Genomic DNA, 12,842 nt, shown 5'->3' with positions numbered 1-12,842 from the left:
AGTCACACACATATATTCATATAAATACATAGTTTGTATGTGAATGTAAGAAAAATATTTCTTATTCATCACCCTTTATCCTCTCAAATATCTATAATCCTTTTTTCTCTCCAGTTTTTTCCCCTTAAAATTCGTATCTTCTGTGGGCCGTTCTTCTTGTCTGTAGAGCCAAGTGTCACTTTGTTTTTCTGTTCAGTTTAATATATTACACCTGTTTCTTTTGTTCCACTGGAATGAAAGCTCTTCAGTGTGAGGATCTGCTGTTTGCTTGGCAGAACTTACCTGTTGTGCAACATCATATACACACATGCGACTGTATAAATTTAAAAAACAAACAACTTTTTTTTTTTTTTTTTTTTTTTCACTATGATGAAAAATGCCTGTACTGCCCTGAGAAGATTACATAGAGTAGAAATAAATCCTTGAAAGCAGAAGTGATTCAGGCAGCTGGTGAACTGATGTTTAGCTCTGTGACGACTGGCTGGAGACACAGCTTGACACACTTCATCAAACACCTGTCTTGTTGTTATTGTCAGCTCAGTGTTAAATTCAGCTCAGTTGAATTTGGATGCCCAAGAGGCTGGAGCAAAGCATACTCTGTACTTTGTGCTCATGTCAATAAGTGTCAGTTTCCCCAATTCAGTGACTATTTAAAGGGGTAAGGGTGTTCATGAGTCTTCCATTGCCCAAACAGATGAAATTTGGTCTTTAGAAGAAAGCACAAGTTTTTATTTGTAGAAGAAGAAACATTTCATAAGAATCAGGACAAGAAAACGTATCCCAGAATGAAGCAATCTAATGGAGGCATGAACTACTACTTTTTTCAGTAACTCGTGTTAAAGCTCTTTCCATATTTTAGAAATGGAAAATGAATTTAGAAATGACCCATTAATAAACATTTTTTATTTGTGGCTAGCCACTCACGATAACTTAATGGGATAAGTTAGTCCAGGTAAGACTCTGGACTGAGTATGTTTATGAGGAAGTCAGAAAATCTTCAAGCATTATTTTCTTAGAATAGGCATTTACACTAGCAAACCCTTTTGCATCAGATAGGACAATAGGAAAAGGTTTGTCACTGGAATAGGCTCCCCAGGGAAGTGGACACAGCACCAAGCCTGTCAGAGTTCAAGGAGCATGACATGGTTTAACCCCAGCTGGCAGCTAAGTACCACGCAGCTAATTGCTCACTCTCCTGCCCCTGCGGTGGGATCAGGAGGAAAATCAGGAAAAAGATAAACCTCATGGGTTGAGATAAGAACAATTTAATAATAGAAACAAAGTAAAATATAATAATAACAACAACAAGAATTGTAATGAAAAGGAGAGAGAGAGAGGAATTAAACCCAAGGGAAGAAAAAAAAACAAACCAACAAACAAGTGATGTACAATACTGCTGACTGATAGCCAGCCAGTCCCTAAGCAGCGATCCATGGCCCCTGGCCAACTCCCCCAGTTTACATACTGAGCATGACGTTCTATGGTATGGGATATCCCTTAGGCTAGTTCGAGTCAACTGTCCTGGCTCTGCTCCCTCCCAGCTTCTTGTGCACCTGCTCACTGGCAGAGCATGGGAAACTTGACAAGTCCTTGACTCAGAGTAAACACTGTTCATTAATACTAAAACATCAGTGTGCTATCAACATTATTGTCATACTAAATCCAAAACACAGCACTGCACCAGCTGCTAAGAAGAAACTTAACTATCCCAGCTGAAACCAGGACAGAGCTTCTGGATGGTGCTCTTAGTCATACAGTTTAGTTTTGGGTAGTCCTGCAAGGAGCAGGGATTTGGTCTAGGTGATCCTTTTGGGTCCTTTCCGACTCCAGATAGTCTATGATTCTAAGATATTTAGTGGTGGTATAGAGATAAGTTGTGTAAGATACTCTTGTATACAATTAAGGGACCAAAAGTTAGTCTGTAACGGAAAGATGTTTTTGTGACATATAATTATTTCCATTTTAGGTACTCTGTAAAAATGGTAACAGGACTTCTAAACTGTGGACTCAAAGTGGCAACCAAGGTCCCCAGTGGAACAGAGCAGAAGTGTTCTTAGGAATTCGTTCAAATTTTCAGGTATGTGTTCCTGTATTATGTGTTTCATAGACAGCTTGCCTTAGGTACTTCTATGTTACGCGTTCTTCACCTCCTCAATTCTCTTTTTGCCCCATACACATACTACATCTCCCCTTCTGAATAGCAAAAGTCGGTTATCTGAGCTGGTCACAAGTTTTCTGAGATTTCTCGCTCCCCTTCAAACTGAGATGGAGATCCATTTTTACAACAGAGTCCCTTCTATCCTTGATTCCAACTCAGGTTAAACTATTCTACTTCCCTCTCCTGACTGTGTAGTAGTATTACATCTGGTTTTTGAAAAAAGTGTCTTGAGCATGATGTTCATTTTGAAATACAAACTGATTCCTAAGCCTCTTAGAGATACATAGTTACTAGTATGCCATGCTTAGTTGTATCCTTGTGAATAAAACAGAGATCACCAGGAACGTATTTAATATGCGTCACTTTCCCTGGTACTTCTGTCTTGGATTGTTTTTGATGAAATTTTAACATTCTTTTTACATTTATGGGAATAACTGATGAATGACTCAGATTAGTCTTTTTCATGCTTACTTTGCAGAAGTAGATGGAAACCTTGCTGTTAATTCAGGATAAGTGGGGACTAGTAAAAATTGGTGTTGCTCATTTTATTTCCTTTTCTTTTTTTTTTTTTGTACTGGGTTGATGTTAGAAGATGGCCCTTCAATAACTATAGTGACAGATCTGTACAAGCAGTAGTACAAGCTTTCATTAAGAAAGAACATTAAGAACTGACCACTTTATATTCCAAGATTTGCAAGATCGTCATAGTCTCTGTTCTATTCATGTTACATGTATAGCTTTTATATACCTTAACACTATCATATTGTAATAGCTCTGTAATTTTTATTAGGTTGTTTTCAGGGCAATACGTGGTGTCAGTTACATGGGAGACATGGCAGTGGATGACATTACCTTTGAAGATTGTTCCCCTTTGCTCATCCCAGGCAGACCTTGCACATCAGAGGAATTCAGATGTGCAAACAAGTACTGCATCCCAAAGGATAATCTGTGTGATTTTGTAAATGACTGTGCAGATAACTCAGATGAGAGCCCTACTATTTGCAGTAAGTATGGTAGTTTTTTAATATAATTATCATAAATAACTGTGCCTGCTGTGAATTATTACTTGAATACTTTTGGCAGCTTATCAGCTAAGAAAGCAAACAAGAAGGTAATAATTTAATTCCATTCATTGGCTTTTAGGGATTTTAAATTACTATTATTTAATTTGAAATCATATGATAGAAAATAAAAAGAACTGTTAGCGAATTTCTTAAAATAACTCATAAAACAGCTGTCTTTAAAAGCAGAATAAAAATCTCCTGCTTTCCATATGAAAAGAATGTATTAAGGCTAAAAAAAAATACTTAAAGTGCAATACTTTTAGGATATCAGAGACCTACCTCCTTTGATATTTCAAGGATTGTCAGATCTCTTAGCAAATCATTTTAATCTGAATACCGTACAATTTTGGTTTTACAAGAGATACCGAGAAACAGCATCTGTAGTATTGGATTCAAAGAATGTTCATATCAAATTGCCTCTCCTCTAGAGAAATGGATCACAATATATAGTGCTAACAATTTGTTTTTTTCTAATACAATCATGGGAAATGCTCACACAATCAAATCTGCATTGTTTGGTACTGTATGAACAGTTGCCTCATTTTTATTGAGATTATGAATACAGTTTATTAAATTGTCTGTGAATACAATTCTGTGAAGCAGAGGTATGCTGATATCCTATGGAGCTAAGGTACACAGCAAAGGGACTCTGTTTTGTAAATTATTTTCATACTATTAAACTTCTCGGTGATTTCCAAACCAGGAATACCATGTCACTAAGTTATGTGAGGATCAGTTCAGATGTTCTACAACTAAAAATGAGGAATACGTCAAGTTGAAATTACTCTGTTGAAAAAGACGCTCATATTTTGGCTTTTATTTTCTGAAATATTTAAAAACTGTTTACCTATGACTTTTTTGAGTTTTCCAGATTGTATTTCCCATGAAACGTTGTCAGCCAAGTAAAGACTAAAGCATTAGGGGCAAGGTGGTTCAAACGAACTGATGGGATTTAGTTTTGCAACCTCCTAAAGTATTTTATTTTGATTACCCATTGGAAGAGAGATGAACAGAAACAGTCCCACAAAGGAAATGTTTTCCTGTAAATTGTGGGGGTTTTAGTTAATTAATTTTAAGTTTTTTAAAAAAGTTTAAATTTTGAGAAAATGAAGAAAAGAACTTTTCTGACTGCATTTTAACAAGAAACTTTACAATGAAGTGTTACGGAGGCTTAAGAGCACAGGGGTCATTGCTGGAGTGAAACTTCTATATCAACATGGATTTTGCCTCAGATAAAAATCTAATCCCATTTCATAGTGTCTAATTGTGTAAAATGATTGATGACCAATTATAACTTTCTTTGTTAGGTCTGGGAGTGCTTTATTCAATAGCATTTTCAAGGACTGCTTCAGGAGTTAGATTAATGTTTATTTTCGCCTTTTTTTCCTTCTATTTTTTCAGTTTTGAAATAGGTATGCTGCTTTAGATTTCCACTATGTGCTGGAGAATTTGCAATTTCTTTTATTGGTGCTGCCTCTGCCTTGTATATTTAATGAAGTAGAGATACATAATATAGCACTTGTTAAAAATATACCTAACAGAAAAATGCTAGTTCTGTTTTCCCAGCTTCTTCATGAGGCAGGCTGCCTCCAAAGGGAACATAATGATAGGAAACACCTATTTCCAGTCTTTGTGACTTTTTTTTTAATTTATTTATTTCCTTGCAGCCATCAGAGAAGAGTGTTTTCCTCATTGCTGAACCATAGAGCAGTAGCTCGAAAACCACAAATTCAGAAGCCTGGGGAAGGCTTTAGTAGGGCATAACATGATAGATCAAAGCACAGGAAACAAAAAATGGGCACGTTTGCGCAGGCATGGTAACTGTATTTAAAAAACATGAAAACTGTGCAGCTTCCTGACATCTTCCAAGTACTGGTCTAACTGTAGATGTAGTATGCTGTGTGCACAAGTCACCATGTCTTAGCCAATGAAATCTTATGGCACCATGTTGAAAGAAACTAGTCCTTGCTCTGTTATATTCCTGAAACTCCAGTATGTTAACAGAGCTATATCACATGATACTCACCAAGTCTAATGAGCAATGTCTTGTTAAAGCCAGTGCTGCTGAGCTATAAACTGTGCCTCATAAATCTGTTAAACTACTATTAGGAGATCTGTGCCTTGGCTCTGTTTGCTTTGTAGAGGGCTCTTTTTAGCTAGTTGCATGACATTAGTGCTGTAAAATAAGTCAAGTACATATTTTAACAGATACACTGATTTGTCAAATGTTTAGAAATGTTTCCATTAGAACATAGAATTATAGAATCATGGAATGCTTTGGGCTGGAAGGGATCTTTGAAGATCATTTAGTTCCACCACCCCCCGCCACTGGCAGGGTCACCTTCCACTGCACCAAGTTGCTCAAAGCCCCATCCAGCCGGGCCTTGAACACTTCCAGGGATGGGGCATTCACAGCTTCTCTGGGAAATCTTTTACAGTGTCTCACCACTCTCACAGTAAAGAATTTCTTCCTAATATCTAACCTAAACCTACCCTCTTTCAGTTTAAAACCATTGCCCCTTGTCCTATCACTTCAGGCCCTTGCAAAAAGTCCCTCTCCAGCTTTCTTGTGGGCCCCCTTTAAGTACTGAAAGACAGCTGTAAGGTCTTCCCAGAGCCTTCTCTTCTCCAGGCTGAACACCAACTCTCTCAGCCTGTCTTCACAGGAGAGGTGCTCCAGCCCTCTGATCATCTTCATGGCCCTCCTCTGGACTCACTCCAACAGGGTGATGGTTGATGTCCTTCTTACGCTGGGGGGGGGGGGGGGCAGAGATGGATGCAGTACTGCAGGTGGGGTCTCAGGAGAGCAGAGTAGAGGGGCCAAATCACCTCCCTTGACCTGCTTCTTTTGATGCAACCCAGAATGCTGAATGAGGGATCCATGCTCAGAGTTTTATTCAAGTATGATGTCTCTAGTACTGTTTTCTTACTACAAGTAGAAGAGAACAAAATAAACCAGAACAGTGCTGAAGAGGTAGTGGGTAGTGCACTCCTTCAGCCTTGTTCAGAAACTGCTCTGCTGGGGCTTGCCTTATGCTGCTTGAGGTTAGTGTATCAGAGGAAGGTCTCTGAGGCAGCTCTGGTTAGATTGAGTTGGGCATTCCTCCTTGAGGTAAAAATGATGTTTTAATAGATCTAGTAAATTACATTTTGTGAAAAAGGCGGTAGTGGGGAGCAGTAGCATTTTTCCAGTCTAATATATGAACTAGTGACAGTGCAGGTGGTTGTACTTGGTAGGTGTTTGGTTTTGTCTGAGCTTGGTTAATGTTTGGTTTAACTCGCCAGTGTGCTTATAAGCAAATCTTTCAGTTATTCCTATGTATTGCCATTTGGTTTGCATTGCAGAATGTGCTCAAGCATAATAATTATGCTGCTTTCATTAGAAAATAAACTGAATGATGAGTTCCAGGAGAGCATCAAATGTATTCTGACCACTAGTGGTCGTTCAGCCTGCAGGATCAGTCTGTAGCACCTCAGTCCTCTTTCCTTCGCCACCCCCCTAAAAGTCATCAAGTCCTCAGCATCAGGTGTTTTGCTCTACAGAATTGTTCCTATAGCCCTGTACTTGTTCATCTAGTCATGGCTGTTAGGAATGAGTGAAGTTAGTTTAAATTTTGCTTCATTTAATTACTTTGTATATAACAAAGACTCATTAGATCTTTTGTGATCAATATAATTCAATTAATATACCTACTGTTAAGTGGTTTTTTTGAACTTATTAAGCTGTTAAGCAGTAGACTAATTCAGCAGCCCTATGCCACTGCTCCACAGACAGAAGGATTAGTTTTGCTTTTGTACTTCTTTGCTAAGAGTTCATAGTTCTTCATAGAAGTGTCTACTACCAAAGATCTCTTTTTCATCAGTGGAGTGACTCACTTCCAGGCTGAAGTTCTTGTGATTTAAAATCAGTTGTTTGCATTATATTAGATATATTGTCCTATAGCTATGAATGTTTTTCTGTGAAGACTATAGCGATCCTACAAGGACATATAAATTTAGATTAGGTAACAGGGAATATATACATCATTCGCAGGGATGTTCAATACTCAAGCCTTAAGGTCTGGATTCTTCAGAACATGCCTTTAAAATAAAATGGTCAGTTGCATGTATGAATTTCATTGACTTGAGATGGAATTTAGAAGTAGTCAAAGGAATTTCTTTAACTGTGGTCCTGAAATATTAAGTAGCTAAATGACCATATGGCAAAAGGAGTGACATATTTTATGGGCAGTTTGTTCAGTTGAGGTAAACTACAATCCATGTTTTGAATTAGTGATAATCTTACCATTTAGCATATCGAGTTTGGGTTTTTTTAATTGTTATTTCAGATGGCATCATATTTGCAGAGACAGATAAAAGACAGTGAACCTATTTTTGCTAAATAATCCATATTTTTTGGAAAATATTTTTAGCTTCTTTTTCACCCCTAAGACCTTCACAAAGAAAAATACAATGAAGAAATCTTTTGCCTTATATCAGCCTGAAATTTCAGAGGTAGCTGTTGGTACTGTTTTGGTCCATGTAGAGTCTCAATGGATTTTAGCTCCTTGCCCTCATTACTGAGGCTTCTAACTAGCTGCCAATTAAATACAGCTACTTTTAAGTGGCTGAACTTTATCAGACCTCAGAAGAGGCTTAGGTTCTGTTTACATTTTACGAGAGAGCTTTTGTCATTTCATAAATTGTCAGACCAAATGATTCATATGGTTGCCAAATTCATCTTCAAAGCACTTTCCAGCAATAATATTAAGACTATTCAGAGCACAGTTGAAAGCCTCTTGAAGGCTCTGCTGAAATTCCAGCTTATTTCAGCAAGTTTAGTTTTACTTGATAATCATTATAATGAAGTTATAGATGCATAGATGGAAAAATATACACAGCTTAAACATCTGCAGTGGTGTAATTGACTTAACCTTGATTTATGTGGACAGTTGACTCACCATTCTGACTGTTTTGACATTGTTTCATATTAAAAAAAAAAAAACAAATTATGTCAGCTTTCTCTTTTTCTAGGAATTAAGTACAGTTTAAGGAGAAATTTAAATAATCATCTATGTTTGCATATTGGCTGAGAAAATACACGTGTGAACTCTTCTGCAAACATGCAAAAGTAAACTAACTGTAGGTGTGATTCAGCTCAAAGTTAGCACACTTACATTTATGTTTTATCTATATGTGTCTGTATGGTGGCTGTGTCTTTGTGACGCTCAATACATTCATTTGAATGGATTTCTGTTCCCTAAATATAAGAACTTGTTTTTACCCGACCTTAACATGTTCTTCCAAAAAGGGGCTAGCTTTTTGCAGATGTCTTGGATGCCCTATGGGAGGATATCAATTGACTACTGCCTGTAAGACTATAAAGAGCTATTCAGCTTGACCTGAAATAGGTTGCTATATTTGGTTACTTTTATACCAAGGATTCTGTTGACTTTAATAATGACAGCACAAAAACCTACCTCATATATATGAAGTTTTGTCCTAACCTATTATTGTCCTAATCTATTATATACTAGAACATTAAAAATGCTCTGTTCTATAAGTTACATGGATTTTATATTAAAGCTTTTTTTAAAAAATGGATCTGAGTACTAGACTGTAGTATATGTGCCTAATTAACTTCTTGAAAAAAAACCCTCTTTTCATGTGTGTGCAAATCTCTTTCAGGTACGTCTATTGGGCATTGCAATTTTGAGTTTGATCTTTGTGGATGGAAGCAAGATGAAAACGATGATTTTGACTGGAACCTCAGAACTAGCAGTACTAAAAAAATGGGCACTGGACCAGCTACTGATCACACATTGCAAGAGCCATCTGGTCATTATATTTTTATAAAGAGTTCATTTCTTCAGCTGCCAGGACAGAAAGCTAGGATTTCTAGTCCTCTCCTAAGCAGAAGGAATAAAAACTGCAAGGTATTTGGGGGTGTGGTATTAACAGGAATGCAGAATTTGATTTCTAGATTGCACAAAGATAATACTCCTAAAATGAATAAAGATGATCACTGAAATATTTCTTGAGAAAAAAACAGGCATGTTGTAGAAGGGTCAGGGCCTGATCTTATTTCCTTGAAATAATAAGAAAACATGTATCTTGTTGTGGGAGAAGAACAGTTTCTGTAACTAAGTACATACTCTGGGAGATGCAGATGAAGTTGACAGTGAATGCAGTGTCTGATTTAGAATATGTCTTAAGCAATACTCATCCTAAGTAGCATAAAACCTGTGCAATGGTTTGTGATTTTATGGACAAAATGTATATAAATACAGTAATAACTGGCTTTCAATGAGCACAAGTGCAAATGGAAGGGTGTGTGACTGAAGCCTTTGTCACCAATTCTAGAGAATGGAGAAAAGTAAGCCTCTTTTTTTCTGAAACATTGCAGCACATTGTAGTGATTTGAGCTTGATCAATTCTTGCAAACCTGCATTGAAAAGTTTTCTAGTTTTGATATCTTTTATAGTCTTTGCTAAAATGGTAACTTGGAGTTCCGTAAGACATCTTTCAGAACACATCTATCAGAATCTGCTACAGGAACAGCATGCTGAAAACCTGAATTTTCCAGATAGTTGAACAATGCATTACTTTGGAATGATATTTTTTCAAATTTTGTAAGGCAAAAATGAGTGGAATCTCAGTTTCTAACACCAGTGACAAAAACACAATGGAAATTTAAGCATTAATAATTGTCAATAATTCTAATTACTAATAAAATTACTAATTTTTTTTAAATAGTAGTTAGAAATAGAGCTAATGAAGCATCTACATATTATTTACATGGAGAGGAATATTGTGCATAAATGGAGCTCCTGTGGAAGGCGAAGTGGGAATTAAATAATAAAAAAAAAAAAAATAGCAAAGGAGTTACAGAGACTAGAAAATTAGCAAGGCAGGAATGGCTTAACATTTTCAGGGTAAACTTGGGAATGGATTTCCAAAATTGAAGAGATCTGGAAAAAAAAAAACCCCAAAACCAAACCAAAACAACAGCCAAAAAAGACCTAGTGAAGAGAAAAAAAAAGGGGGGGGGGGGGGGATTGGTTCACAAAGCAATTTCAATATTTGGTTTGGAATGAAGGAATTAATATTTCAAATAGTTAATTAAGACCCAGAACTTCATCCTAATAGGTCAGATGGTCACTGAAACTATTTTGCTCCATTCTATGAGTTGTTAGAGTTGAAAGGAAGTACGAACAAATGCAGAGTGGTCTAAGTCGTATGCCAGCCTAGAATCTAGGATAAATAATCCTGGAACTACCATAAGTAAAAATAACATTCATGTTATTATTTTGTTATTAACACCTGAAGATCTGTCTAACTTGGCAATATGAATGTTTGTTGGCTATCTGACTTTAGCCAGTTAAATAAGCTCAAGACCTCTCTAATGATGCAACCATAAAACAGCCACTTTGCTCTCCAGCATTTGGAGCATCTCCCCTACTGATGCCACACTTGGAATTCTTACACTATACTTTTGTGGAAGATACTGGTCCAGTACCTTGCCTGAGGTGATATCAGTGTCTTTCTGTTTATGGAAGATGTAAAATTTTATTGAGTTTCTGCCTGTAAAATAAGGTATGTAATCATTTCACACTGGATTTTTGTCCTCATGGTCTCATTTTGCAAGTTCACCTTTATAAATCTGTCTTGTTAGTTATTACTAGGTCTGTCAAGAGGATAATCTTGGTGAAGAGGAGTAGTTTTTAAAAAAGCCTTTGAATTGAACTGATAGCATGATCACCGCACTATGTTCATCAAGTGGAAGTTGTCTTAGACTAAAATAGTCCTGAACAGTTTTATTGTATATGCAATTGACATCTCTGTTCAAAATGTCCAGTCATTTACCTTTAGTTCCACTTATACTCACTACTCATAAGGAAAATCAAAACCTGTAAAGAGTTTGTCTGAAACTTTGAAGGAGTTCTGCTTATGCTTGAGATTTCTAGGTAGTCCATTCTATTGAAATTCTTCTGGCTGTTTGAAAACTCCCAAAACTCTTTATAGATAAGAAAGTCAGGAAATACTGAACATAAATCGCTGGATTTTACATTCCAAACAAAACTTAGGACTAATTTCAGTGTGTCAGTAGCAAAACTTAATCAAGCCATTATAAAATATCATCAAAATTTGAGCCATGATCTCATATTTTCTACATTCATTTTACATATTGCCTAAAATATATATATACTAAAAAAAATTCTTCTCACGTGAACTTGGAGGTGTTTGCTTCTTTCCGTAACATCATATTTAAAAATACGTGTTTCTCAACCTTATCTGATTTTACGTTTTAAAAAGAACTTTTCTGCTATTTAACTTCTATGAAGAGTAAAACATATATGCAAAGAAATGCAGAATAACTGAGAATGACAGGTTCACATCTGAATATTTATGATGTCGCACATTAAATGCAATTAAAAGCTTGAAACAGAACTACTGGAAACTATTATTTTGTCACACTGAAAATCATTTAAAAAAACCCAGCAGGTCTATGCACCTTACAGACAAAACTTCTACATCCATGATAGGATCTGAAACAGTCAGTTATATTTACGGCATATTATAGTGCTTTTTGAAGGTTCTGACCAGTTCTGCAACTTTCATTTAGGCAACTAACCAAAGGAAGTGAAATTCCTGGTAAAGCAAATTGTCTGAATGAAAAAGTTACTTCAAGACCCAGAGCCTCATAGGAAATCAGACAGTCCCTTAAATTATTTTACTCCATTCTGTGAGTTATTAGAGAAGCAAATACTACATTATATATTACAACAAGCTTTGTTTGGGATCTTAGGCCCATTCAGATCAATGAAAAATGTACATTCACATCAGTGGGACAAGTAATTTATGCAGGCAAAACAAATATACCATCAGCAAGTATAAATGGACATACATGAAAAAAAAATGGTTCGTTTGTATGCAAGACTTTCATAAACCAAGCTGCATGTTCAAAAAGAATAGCAATCTAAGGGAAACAGCCTAAGTAGAAGTAAATGCCAAAATAAACCTGGGAAAGATAATGGAGAATTCTGCATTGAGGCATCTGTGGCAAGTAATTATACTATCTGCAAATGTCAACCCATAAGAAAATCAGGAAGTCATGTAGCCTATTTTGTGATTTTAAGGTAATTTAAGAATAAAGTCAAAGAATTTTAATACAAATTATGAAAATGTCATTAATATCGGCAATTCCTTTATGGTATGCATGGTAGGAAGGGGGTGATAAAACAATACTTGTTTTATCAAGTATTGTATTTTCTGTATATTTTTCCATTGTAATCTTTCCAAATGGAACCAGATGTTATAATTCTTTTAGTTTTCAAAAAAACTATGATAAATTCTTCAGGATAGACCTGAAAATGCTAAACAGCCAACTGATGAATGACAACATCCAGAGAACCTTGGCAATGTTTGCTTCTTTCTGTAGCATCATATTTGAAAACATCTGTTTCTCAACCTTATCTGGTTGAGAAAGAAGACTAGAGAGCTAGCCTATGTTCTGATACAAAGCAAATTAAGTATGGGAATTGATATTTCACATGCATTATTATTCAAGCCTGAGTATGTGGGGCCCCAGCCCTTAAATGACTCGGATGAATACTTAAAATTAAGTTTGTGCATAACTG

General features: G+C 36.2%; 1 protein-coding gene across 1 annotated transcript in view; it reads left to right on the top strand.

Moving 5' to 3' along the window:
- Positions 1–12,842, top strand: part of MALRD1 (MAM and LDL receptor class A domain containing 1) — a 298,926-nt gene that overhangs the window by 111,023 nt on the left and 175,061 nt on the right. Inside the window, exons 22-24 of the mRNA XM_080382356.1 lie at positions 1,967–2,077; positions 2,949–3,162; positions 8,890–9,137. Of these exons, the coding sequence (XP_080238482.1) occupies positions 1,967–2,077; positions 2,949–3,162; positions 8,890–9,137 (573 nt within the window). The remainder of the gene's footprint in view (positions 1–1,966; positions 2,078–2,948; positions 3,163–8,889; positions 9,138–12,842) is intronic.

The sequence above is a fragment of the Falco punctatus genome (genome assembly GCF_963210335.1).
Source record: "Falco punctatus genome assembly, chromosome: 4".
NCBI lineage: Eukaryota > Metazoa > Chordata > Aves > Falconiformes > Falconidae > Falco > Falco punctatus.
The sequence above is the reverse complement of the archived record's forward strand: the minus strand, read 5'-3'. Positions and strand labels throughout refer to the sequence as shown.